This window comes from Lethenteron reissneri, chromosome 15 (genome assembly GCF_015708825.2).
Source record: "Lethenteron reissneri isolate LAM-NWPU_2019-01 chromosome 15, ASM1570882v1, whole genome shotgun sequence".
Classification (NCBI taxonomy): domain Eukaryota; kingdom Metazoa; phylum Chordata; class Hyperoartia; order Petromyzontiformes; family Petromyzontidae; genus Lethenteron; species Lethenteron reissneri.
In genome coordinates, this window is record NC_083793.1 from 76,418 (window position 1) to 88,662 (window position 12,245).

Sequence of the window (12,245 nt, forward strand, 5' to 3'; positions counted from 1 at the left end):
GGGGGCGAGTGGTGGGGGGGGGGGCGAGTGGTGGGGGGGGCGAGTGGTGGGGGGGGGGGCGAGTGGTGGGGGGGGGGGCGAGTGGTGGGGGGGGGGGGGTGATGAGGTGCTCCGCACTCTCGGCGCGGACGTCGGCGTCGTCGTCGCTGCTGCTGCTGCTGCTGCGATGGAGGCGGCGGCGAGAGTGGCGAGGTGAGTTGGACGGTCGCCTCCGTCTCTGCCGTGACCAACGAACGCCAATTCCTGTCACCATCGTGGGAGATATAACAAAGTACACAACTAATATATCATGATTGTTTTGTGTATATCACTCTATGGAGTTTTGTGTCGAATTCCGACCCATATCTCGCACAAAGAGAGGGGCTCACTGCCTACAAATATCTGGTAGGTCACCAGCATTGGTCACAGCGAGCCTGAATGTTGATTTGTAACTTTCATCCTTGCCTACTACGTGTCGATAGTTCGATGTTATTGAGGGACTGTGTTGTTGTCTTGGTGTGATCAGTGACTATTTTCCTCTTGTTTTGATGCCTTGTCCAAGTTTGGGAATTGATGTACTTAAGCAATTTGGACGTGTTAACTTTCTTTGTATTTATTATTAATTACTTGCTTACCTTCCCTATACTTTGTGTTGTTTGTTGTAACTTTCTGACCAGTCCCTACTGGACATGTGAAAAAGAGCTTCAGGGCTCATCGGATTTCTCCAGGATAATTAAAGATGCTGATGAGACGCTGAATTGTGAAACGGGTCCAGTTTGTGTTGATCCGATGCTCTTGAAATGATGCACTCCCATAAGGTCGCGTGGCTGGTGCGATGCGCTTTCACTTTTATTTAGTTGAAACGGGATTAAACACTGAAAATAGGACACATTACTCTGAACGAAAGTGCATAAACTTTTAAAATCTATACAAGTACAATTGAAGCTATGTTGCAGAAACGTCAAATTAAATGCTTCGTGTGAATATGTACTAACACACTGCTGTGGTGCAGCCAGCCAGATCGTGTTGTTTCTTGTGGAGTCGTTGTGACGAGGTGCACGGGGTTTGAGTTCACGAGGCGTCACGCGAAGCGCGCGTGTCGGGAGTCCAACCGAGTCGATCTACGGACGTGCCACCCCGGGGAGCACGAACTGTCCACGAGAAGCCCAGACCACGAGCGTGTCCTCGTGTCTCCTGTGCTTCGAGTCGTTGTGACCCCCCCCCCCCCCCCGTGTGTTTACAGAGACACGGCCGAGGAAACCGCTTCGCGTTTCACCGCCGACTGCTTTAAACAAACCTCGCCCTTGCCCCTTTGTCGGCAATTAATGCAAAACCAATTCACGTCACTCAAACTGGCTGCCAATGTCAGCAAAACCAGCGTGTGCGCTTCTCCCCAAAGAAAACTCTGCTCTCGTTTCCACCTCCAATTACGCTGTTTGGAAACTGCAGCGTTAAACAATTGAACCACCCACCCCCACTCACCACCCACTCACCACCCACTCACCACCCACTCACCACCCACTCACCACCCTGCAGGTCTCGACTCAACCACCCACTCACCACACTGCAGGTCTCGACTCAACCACCCACTCACCACACTGCAGGCACAAATCAATCACCCACTCACCACCCAGTCACCACCCTGCAGGTCTAGACTCACTCACCACCCACTCACCACCCTGCAAGTCTAGACTCAACCACCCACTCACCACACTGCAGGCACAAATCAATCACCCACTCACCACCCAGTCACCACCCTGCAGGTCTAGACTCACTCACCACCCACTCACCACCCTGCAGGTCTCGACTCAACCACCCACTCACCACACTGCAGGCACAAATCAATCACCCACTCACCACCCAGTCACCACCCTGCAGGTCTAGACTCACTCACCACCCACTCACCACCCTGCAAGTCTAGACTCAAGCAACCCACTCACCACACTGCAGGTCACACCTCAATCACCCACTCACCATCCACTCACCACACTGCAAGCAACCCACTCACCACACTGCAGGCCACACCTCAACCACCCACTCACCACCCACTCACCACACTGCAGGTCTAGACTCAAGCAACCCACTCACCACACTGCAGGCCACACCTCAACCACCCACTCACCATCCACTCACCACACTGCAGGTCTAGACTTACCAGCCACCCACTCACCACCCACTCACTTACAGTACTCCGGTGTTTACAAATTGAGTTGTATCTGCGGTGACTGCTATATCGGGGAGACGAAACGACATATTTCTGACCGAATTCGCGAGCACAAATCAGATTTGAAGCACGGCAGAACGAATTCTTCGGCCGTAGCTGATCATTGTTTCAACACAGCGGGTTCTCATGATATTGTTTTCTCCGATACCAAAGTGCTCTGCAAACCTCCCGGATACTACCAAAGATGTGTCCACGAAGCCATCCAGATATACAAACATAGACACAACTTCAACCTAGAGGATGGTTTTAAATTGAGCAATCATTGGAAAGATGTCATCAACCAAGTCAAAGTTTAGCTGCCTTGTAATTGTACAGCCATTTCCATTTCTTACAGTTGGTCACTTTCGTTTTTGACAACCGCTCGCCATCGCCTCTCCGTCCCCCTGAACCCCCTGCAGCATAACAAAAGGCGGCTTAACGTAGCCCCCCCCACGGCCCCTTCCTGGCTCCCCCCCCTTAACCTGTATATAATCTCGTGTCTCTTAGAGCTCTCTTCACTTGATACAGTCATTTTGCTGTGACGGTTTCCACCTGAAGACGGAAGCTTGTGTTGCCTCCGAAACGTCGTGATTTAATTTAGTTGTTTTTATTTCTTTTTAATTATTTTTTTACCTACGTGACTTTACCGAAAAAAACTAAGAGTATGAATCCTTGCAGTCACGAAAGCTTCAAATCTAGAATTATAAAAATCTTGCATGTGGCTGGTTACTTGACATTTTGGGCCTTTGGGCTTGTGCTCAGAAACTGTTTCAATCATGTGTCGATTTACATACCATTTACACACCGTTTACATCCACACCGCCACTATGTGTGCTAGCGAGCAGGATGGCAAGGCGCGCGTGGTGGAGCCAGGCGGAGGGTGGCACAGCCGCTGGCAGCTCGTGGCTTGTGTCGCCGTCGTCTACAACTGGCTCGCCGTCGTCTGCAGGTGACGCAGCAGCAGCAGCAGCAGTTCGACTTGTCCACAAATCTGTCTGTCGCCTGATGAAGCTAGTTGAATTACTGGCGAAACGTCGTACTCAGATTGTAAATGTTGTGGCTTGGCTCTCCAACACACCGGTTAGTGCTTTACTAGTTTACTACACTATACACTACACACTAGGCTAGACACTACACTATACACTACTATACACTACACTACTATACACTACACTATACACTACTATACACTATACACTACACTTTACTATACACTAGTGCTGTACTAGGGACGAATTGGCCACGTTCTGTTTACGTGACAACCCCTGCTAGTTGGTTGTGTCGGGTGATGGCGGGTTTTAACGACACATTTATATATTTACGCGATCTAACCCAAATAACATCTATTATGGATGATATTGGTCGCGAAAGCCTACGTGTTAAAACAAACGTTGTTTTGAATGTAGAGGGACAGGTCTGAGGCGTATGGCGTGCTTGTTGTGTTGTTGTTGGGTCGCAGGGCGAGCTTCCCAGACATCCAGAGGCAGCACGGCGCGCTGCTGCTCCCCGTGGACTTCCTCTGCGACGCCGTCTACCTCGCGCACATGGCGCTTGCGAGCCGCACTGGTACCGGCACCGCGTCCGCACAGAGCCCCACTCCCACGTGACCTTTGCGAGCCGCACTGGTGCCGGCACCGCGTCCGCACAGAGCCCCACTCCCACGTGACCTTTGCGAGCCGCACTGGTGCCGGCACCGCGTCAGCACAGAGCCCCACGCCCACGTGACCCTTGCGAGCTGCACTGGTGCCGGCACCGCGTCCGCACAGAGCCCCACTCCCACGTGACCCTTGCGAGCCGCACTGGTACCGGCACCGCGTCAGCACAGAGCCCCACGCCCACGTGACCTTTGCGAGCCGCACTGGTACCGGCACCGTGTCCGCACAGAGCCCCACTCCACGTGACCCTTGCGAGCTGCACTGGTACCGGCACCGTGTCCGCACAGAGCCCCACGCCCACGTGACCTTTGCGAGCCGCACTGGTACCGGCACCGCGTCAGCACAGAGCCCCACTCCCACGTGACCCTTGCGAGCCGCACTGGTACCGGCACCGCGTCAGCACAGAGCCCCACTCCCACGTGACCCCTTGCGAGCTGCACTGGTACCGGCACCGTGTCCGCACAGAGCCCCACTCCCACGTGACCCTTGCGAGCCGCACTGGTACCGGCACCGTGTCAGCACAGAGCCCCACGCCCACGTGACCCTTGCGAGCTGCACTGGTACCGGCACCGTGTCAGCACAGAGCCCCACTCCCACGTGACCCTTGCGAGCCGCACTGGTGCCGGCACCGCGTCCGCACAGAGCCCCACTCCCACGTGACCCTTGCGAGCCGCACTGGTACCGGCACCGTGTCAGCACAGAGCCCCACTCCCACGTGACCCTTGCGAGCCGCACTGGTACCGGCACCGCGTCAGCACAGAGCCCCACACCCACGTGACCCTTGCGAGCTGCACTGGTACCGGCACCGCGTCCGCACAGAGCCCCACTCCCACGTGACCCTTGCGAGCCGCACTGGTACCGGCACCGCGTGCTCACAGCGAGCAGCTATGGAGACTGGCACGGCGCACCGAGGCGTGATGGTGTGGCCACCATCACGCATAGCCGTCTTTGTCTCCACAGTGCTGATGTTTACACACTGCAGCAGGCACTCATTTCAGGCTGGGTCGACCTAGGGGTGGTGCACGAGTGGATCAGATATTCACTCGTGTTGGTTGCAAGTGAATTGAACTTAGATCGCCTATTTATTAGTGCTGTCCGCTAACCACTGTGCCACCGCTTCTCACTATGCCATTGACACACATTTCACACCTGCAGAGTAAAAGTGATTCCTCGCTAAAATGAGCATAGAGGTGGTGCTGCTCTCATGTTTCCAGTCTGAGGCAGTGGTACAAATTCCACATTCCTTTGGTGGGGACGAGTCGATCCAGGCAACCATAAGGCAGTTGTCCAGTTGGCCGTGAGCGCAGCTCAAGCTGTGTACGTGCTGTCCAAGTCGAGTGGTTACACGGAGTAGTAAGCTTTCGCCCCGTGACATTAGCGTGGCATTTAGGTGTCCATGTGCTCTACAACGGTGTGTGGAAAAACAAAATTCTCACCTCAGATCCAACCGCGAGCGTTGTGCATGGCGCGATACAAACGCACGCAGGAGAGACACAGGTCACTGGCATCCAGCGCAAACTCTTTATTTCAGAGAGACTCAAACTCGAGACCGACTGCACAACAACACCACCTCTCCTCCCCGTAGCGGCCAAGCCAACGGGGTTTCTGCCACCCCGTGGCCTCATGCCCACCGCATTTTGCATGCGATATCAATCAGACACTATTCCTACTTCAGCCACCGAGTAACCAATAATTATATAAACAAATCGCTCCAGGACCGCTCCTTCCACCTTTCTGAACACAAGTTGATCTATTCCCGGCGTAGCACTGCAGCATGGCTGATAATATAATTCATTATCAACACATTCAATGTCACATTTCCAATATTGCTAGGTGTAGATGTTTTACTGGTAGGAACGAAGTGGACCAGACCACCAATAGATTAATGTGTCCGTCCGTCCGTCCGTCCGACTGTCCGTCCGTCCGTCCGTCCCTCCGTGTATCAACATCGCCCCCTACTGCAAACACTTGGCATGACCCTACAAAAACCTTTAGACTCAGTGATGCTATCCTGGTAGCAACATCGCCCCCTACTGCAAATACTTGGCATGACACGTGTAACATTCCCTTATTCCCTGAGATAGCTTTTGATTAAAACCTTGAAATTAAATAAAGTGCGCGCGTTTCGTTAACATTAACGTGAGTAGCCGCGTGTAAGAGTTACATTTTAACGAGACGTGCGCAACTATAATGTTACTGAGGCCTAGTCCGTTAGCGCCTCGTATACAGCCTTAGGCTTTTGCGTGGCAAGGTATATTAAGCGTTTATTTTAATATGTTTATAAAAAATTAATTGCACTTTTAACATTAACGCGAGTAGCCGCGTGTAAGAGTTACATTTTAACGACAGGCGCGCGCTATAATCAGTAGTTTATAAACTGTATTAGTCACTTTAAAGTTACTGAGGCCTAGTCATTCAGCGCCTCGTATACAGCCTTAGGCCTTTGCGTGGCAAGGTATATTAAGCGTTTATTTTTATATGTTTATAAAAAGTTAATTGCACTTTTAACATTAACGTGAGTAGCCGCGTGTAAGAGTTACATTTTAACGAGACGCGCGCACTATAATGAGTGGTTTATTAACTTTATTTGTCACTTTTAAGTTACTGAGGCCTAGTCCGTTAGCGCCTCGTATACAGCCTTAGGCCTTTGCGTGGCAAGGTATATTAAGCGTTTATTTTAATTTGTTTATAAAAAGTTAATTGCACTTTTAACATTAACGTGAGTAGCCGCGTGTAAGAGTTACATTTTAACGAGACGCGCGCGCTATAATCAGTAGTTTATAAACTGTATTAGTCACTTTTAAGTTACTGAGGCCTAGTCCGTTAGCGCCTCGTATACAGCCTTAGGCCTTTGCGTGGCAAGGTATATTAAGCGTTTATTTTAATTTGTTTATAAAAAATAAATTGCACTTTTAACATTAACGCGAGTAGCCGCGTGTAAGAGTTACATTTTAACGACAGGCGCGCGCTATAATCAGTAGTTTATAAACTGTATTAGTCACTTTAAAGTTACTGAGGCCTAGTCATTCAGCGCCTCGTATACAGCCTTAGGCCTTTGCGTGGCAAGGTATATTAAGCGTTTATTTTAATATGTTTATAAAAAGTTAATTGCACTTTTAACATTAACGTGAGTAGCTGCGTGTAAGAGTTACATTTTAACGAGACGCGCGCACTATAATGAGTGGTTTATTAACTTTATTTGTCACTTTTAAGTTACTGAGGCCTAGTCCGTTAGCGCCTCGTATACAGCCTTAGGCCTTTGCGTGGCAAGGTATATTAAGCGTTTATTTTAATTTGTTTATCAATTAATCTCAGATGTGATCGTTTGGAAATGAAAGACTACGAGTCTTTAAATCTCACAACGTTTCTTGTCAAAACAAACACTTTTAATAATTAACGTTACACTAGAATACAGTAATTTTTCTTTAACTCCTCTATACCCGGTCGATATCCCTGTACCGGTACTAAGTATTATTCCTACCAGCCCACCCCGCAGGGTCCTGTTAGATCAGCCATTCACGAACCCCGTGACACGTGCATTGAACGAACAACCCAATGCCCAAAAAAAACACAAAACCCTGACTATTTCCAACAGCTGCAACACTTCTGGAAAAGAGAATAAAAGTTAGGAAACAGTGACATCAGCAAATCAACTGGGCCACACAGATGAGAGAAGCCCAAACTCGTCACAGGCATTGCGGAGTCTGGCGACAGCCACTACTTCATCCGGTCTGGTGTCCATCCCCAGTCTTCTCTCTGGGCTTTCGATTGTTGGCTACAACAATCGAATGCAACCGGATTGACGGGGTTTAGGAGTCGCGTGAGATGCCTTCGACACCAACGTCACAGTGGCAAGGATTGTTCCGACATGAAATTGCGAGCCATGCGCAGTATATTCATATGCATGTGCCGAGTCTGATCCAAATTGAGTAATTTATAGGTATTGGGATGTTTGTTTGGGTTTAAAAAAACAAAGTTAAATGTGTGCCGTTGCACCATGAACTCGTCATCCATGTGGTGTTTGCAGGTTTTATGGAGCGTGGGTTTCTGGTAACGGACACGGCCAGGATCCGTGACCGCTACTTGCGGTCATCACGGTTCAAACTCGACGTCTTGTCCGTCCTCCCGACGGACATCCTCTACCTGTGGGTCGGCACAAACCGCCCCGAGTTGCGGTTCAACCGCCTCCTGCGAGTCTCGTGCGTGTTCGACTGTTTCGACCAAATCGAGACGCGGACGAAATACCCGAAGAGCTTCCGCATCTTCAAGCTGGTCGTGTACATCTTCGTCATGGTCCACTGGAACGCGTGCGTCTACTTCCTGCTCTCCGCCCACATCGGTTTTGGCACCGACGGCTGGGTCTACCCCAACACCTCGACGGACACGCTCGCGCCCACGGCGCACCAGTACCTGCACTCCCTCTTCTTCTCGTCGCTCGTCCTCTTCACCGTGGGCAACATGCCCCAGGCCGAGCGGGACGCGGAGTTTGCCTTCACGGTCGTCGACTTGCTGATCACTGTATTCGTGTTCGCCACCATCGTCGAGTACATCTCGGGCATCGTCTTACGGGACAAAGCCGACGTGCGGTTCATAGCAAACTTCTGCGAGGTGAGAAAGTACGTCGAGCGTCACGGCATTGGGCGGGAGACGGAGCGCAGGGTGGTGGCCTGGCTCGAGTTCCTGCACTTCGGCAAGAAGGCGCTCGGCAGCGGGGAGGAGGAGGAGGCAGCGCTGCGGCGGCTGCCCATCACGCTCAGGGCCGCCATCGCCATCGACGTGCACATGCACACGCTGCGCAAAGTGGAGCTGTTTCGCAACTGCGAGATGGGGCTGCTGGAGGAGCTGGTGCTGAAGCTGCGGCCCAAGCTCTACAGCGCGGGGGACTACGTGTGCCGCAAGGGCGACGTCGGCAGGGAGATGTACTTTGTCAAGGATGGGAACCTGGCGGTGGTCGCGGACGACGGCGTCACGCTGCACGCCATCTTGGCGGAGGGCAGCTACTTTGGCGAGATCAGCCTCCTGAACATCTCCGGCAGCAGAGCGGGCAATCGGCGCACGGCAAACATCAGGAGCATCGGTTACTCGGACCTATTTTGTCTCTCGAAGGGCGACTTAGAAGAGGTGCTGTGCGAATACCCCGCGGCACGCGACATCATGGAGGAGAAGGGCAGGCAGATCTTGGCGGGCATGGCCCTTCTGAGCGACGACGTCGCCGCGCCTCCCGGCGGCGGTGGCGGCGGCGGCGGCGGTTGCTGCGCGATCCCTGGGGCAGCCCTGGGCGACGTGGAGCGCTCCGTGGGGGCCCTGCAGGTGCAGGTGGCGCGATTGCTCGCGGAGCACCGCTCCATGCAAAGGAGAATGAACGCGCGGCTCTGCGAGCTGGAACGCATCTGGGGCGAAGCAGATTCCCACGAGGGTAGCAGTGGGATCGATTAATTTGTGGGCTCTGACATCAACACGCAGGACACTGAATATACTTCTTGCATCAGAATAAAATAATAATAATAATCGAGCACGTTGGGTATTGGCGCGATCGTTCTTATCGCGCAGGGCAATCATCACAAAGGGAGTCACCATTGTTTCGCAGATAAAGTCTGCAGTAGTTTCGCAATAGGGGAGGATGTTGCTCCTGTGTCTTATCACAATTGAGTAATTAGCGGTGTAATTTTGACAAATTTTGACCATGAAGCCAGCACGCAATGGCCTACTTTTCACGAACGAAATCACAGGATCTTTAACATCTGTGAAGCAGACCGCACGCATTTGTAATGACGACACCCGCAGTTATAACCAGGGCGGCCTGCCAGAACCAAACCGTGAACCTCTGCAACGAGTGGTCAATGCGCTACCGCTCAATACTATCACTTTGGTTATATATATATATCATGTATCACTTGCACCACTCTTAAGTGTTGAATACGTTGATGTGTTAATTATAATCATTGTTGGGGGTGGCTGCTTCCTCCAGAGGCTTCGCGCACTTACTTCTTGGGTGCAAGATGAATAAACACACACTGACTTCTTGGGTGCACGATGAATAACACACTGACTTCTTGGGTGCACGATGAATAAACACACACTGACTTCTTGGGTGCACGATGAATAAACACACTGACTTCTTGGGTGCACGATGAATAAACACACACTGACTTCTTGGGTGTATGATGAATAAACACACACTGACTTCTTGGGTGCACGATGAATAACACACACACTGACTTCTTGGGTGCATTATGAATAAACACTCCCCGACTTCTTGGGTGCATGATGAATAAACACACACTGACTTCTTGGGTGCACGATGAATAAACACACACTGACTTCTTGGGTGCATGATGAATAAACACACTGACTTCTTGGGTGCACGATTAATTAACACACTGACTTCTTGGGTGCACGATGAATAAACACACTGACTTCTTGGGTGCATGATGAATAAACACACACTGACTTCTTGGGTGCACGATGAATAAACACTCACTGACTTCTTGGGGAGATGGCATTTTAGCCAGTCCCTTCTCCGGTGGCTAATTCCTCCAAATTTTTAAGATCCGCCCACTGAATTTGGATGATTTTTAATGAATAAACACGCACATACTCTTTGGGTCTTTCGGTAAAGCCACGTTGATAGAAAAATAAATAAAAATCACGACGTTTTGCTCGCAACACAATCGTCTTCAGGTGAAAAAATACAGCAGGCGGACTGCCTCAGTCCTCGTGTGGACTCAGCAGTCCGCCTGCTGTGTTTTTCCACCGGAAGACGATTGCTCGTGTTGCGATCGAAACGTTGTGTTTTATGTATTATTATTACTATTTTTCAATCTACGTGATTTTACCGAAAGACCTAAAGAGTATGCATTCCTGTAGTCACGAAAGCTTTAAGTCAAGATTTAAACACGCACACTTGATGGTGGGGTACACTATGGATAAACACGCACACTTGACTGGGGTACACTATGGATAAACACACTTGACGGTGGGGTACACTATGGATAAACACCCACACTTGACTGATGGTGGGGTACACTATGGATAAACACGCACACTTGATGGTGGGGTACACTATGGATAAACACACTTGATTGGGGTACACTATGGAAACTTGTCCAGCTGAATCGAAGTGGAAACTTTTTCACAGGATCCGAGACAACCGGACTACTCTCGCGACCAGGTGCATGGCTCCGTGTCTCCTCGTGTATGTGTCCACGTATCTCCGTGTCCCCACGTGTCTCCATGTCTCACCGTGTCTCTGCATGTAAGTGGATGGAGTCCACACGAGGACTGGTAAGGGGACCTTATTGTTCCAGCAGCACGACTCCCGCCACACACTCATGGCGGGAATCGTGTTGCTGGTACATCCCCGTCCCTTCTGGGACCTTCCAAAAGATGATTTTACATTAAAGGGGGGAAAAGGGGATTAACTCAACACGAATGAGCGGTGTTATTCATGTCAAGTGAACAGCACAACATCAACGCAAGAAAGTGAAGACACCGCGTGTGTCTGCGTGTGTCTTCTTGTGTCTCACTGTGTCAGGGCGTTTGTCTGCATGTCTCGGCTTGATTCTGTATTCCGCCTTTGTTTACAAAGAATCTGGACGCAAGCTTTAGCCCATTGCGGATTGTAATTTCCGTATTGCCCCTTGTGGATCGTCTATTGTTGCTTATTCCGTTTTGTGTATTGCATATTGCAGATCGCGCATTACCGATGGTGCATTAACTATTGACGATTTCTAATTGCCTGTCGCTTATTGCCTTTGGGCAACACCCTCGTATTTACTTGGAGATGGGGCCGCACGCCACGGGAGGCGAATAACGCGGCTCATGGGTGTTGGTGAATTACTCGGCTCATGGGTGTTGGTGAATTACTCGGTCCATGGGTGTTGGTGAATTACTCGGCTCATGGGTGTTGGTGAATTACTCGGTCCATGGGTGTTGGTGAATTACTCGGTCCATGGGTGTTGGTGAATTACTCGGCTCATGGGTGTTGGTGAATTACTCGGTCCATGGGTGTTGGTGAATTACTCGGTCCATGGGTGTTGGTGAATTACTCGGTCCATGGGTGTTGGTGAATTACTCGGTCCATGGGTGTTGGTGAATTACTCGGCTCATGGGTGTTGGTGAATTACTCGGTCCATGGGTGTTGGTGAATTACTCGGTCCATGGGTGTTGGTGAATTACTCGGCTCATGGGTGTTGGTGAATTACTCGGTCCATGGGTGTTGGTGAATTACTCGGTCCATGGGTGTTGGTGAATTACTCGGCTCATGGGTGTTGGTGAATTACTCGGTCCATGGGTGTTGGTGAATTACTCGGTCCATGGGTGTTGGTGAATTACTCGGTCCATGGGTGTTGGTGAATTACTCGGTCCATGGGTGTTGGTGAATTACTCGGCTCATGGGTGTTGGTGAA

At 50.8% G+C, this 12,245-nt stretch overlaps 1 protein-coding gene across 1 annotated transcript; it reads left to right on the forward strand.

Annotated features, from left to right (window-relative positions):
* The first annotated feature begins 103 nt into the window (after positions 1 to 103).
* Positions 104 to 11,763, forward strand: LOC133342532 (cyclic nucleotide-gated channel rod photoreceptor subunit alpha-like). The gene is made up of 3 exons (XM_061551696.1): positions 104 to 3,131; positions 3,642 to 3,748; positions 7,865 to 11,763. The coding sequence occupies exons 1-3, from the start codon at positions 2,959 to 2,961 to the stop codon at positions 9,271 to 9,273; spliced, it is 1,689 nt and encodes a 562-aa protein (XP_061407680.1). The 5' UTR covers positions 104 to 2,958; the 3' UTR covers positions 9,274 to 11,763.
* The last annotated feature ends 482 nt before the right edge of the window (positions 11,764 to 12,245 follow it).

Bases quoted from the DNA above. Each gene is read 5' to 3' on its own strand.
- LOC133342532 (XM_061551696.1), top strand. From the start codon at position 2,959: ATGTGTCGATTTACATACCATTTACACACCGTTTACATCCACACCGCC. The intron at 3,132-3,641 runs GTGACGCAGCAG...GTTGGGTCGCAG, and splicing joins TGGCTCGCCGTCGTCTGCAG to GGCGAGCTTCCCAGACATCC. The intron at 3,749-7,864 runs GTACCGGCACCG...TGGTGTTTGCAG, and splicing joins GGCGCTTGCGAGCCGCACTG to GTTTTATGGAGCGTGGGTTT.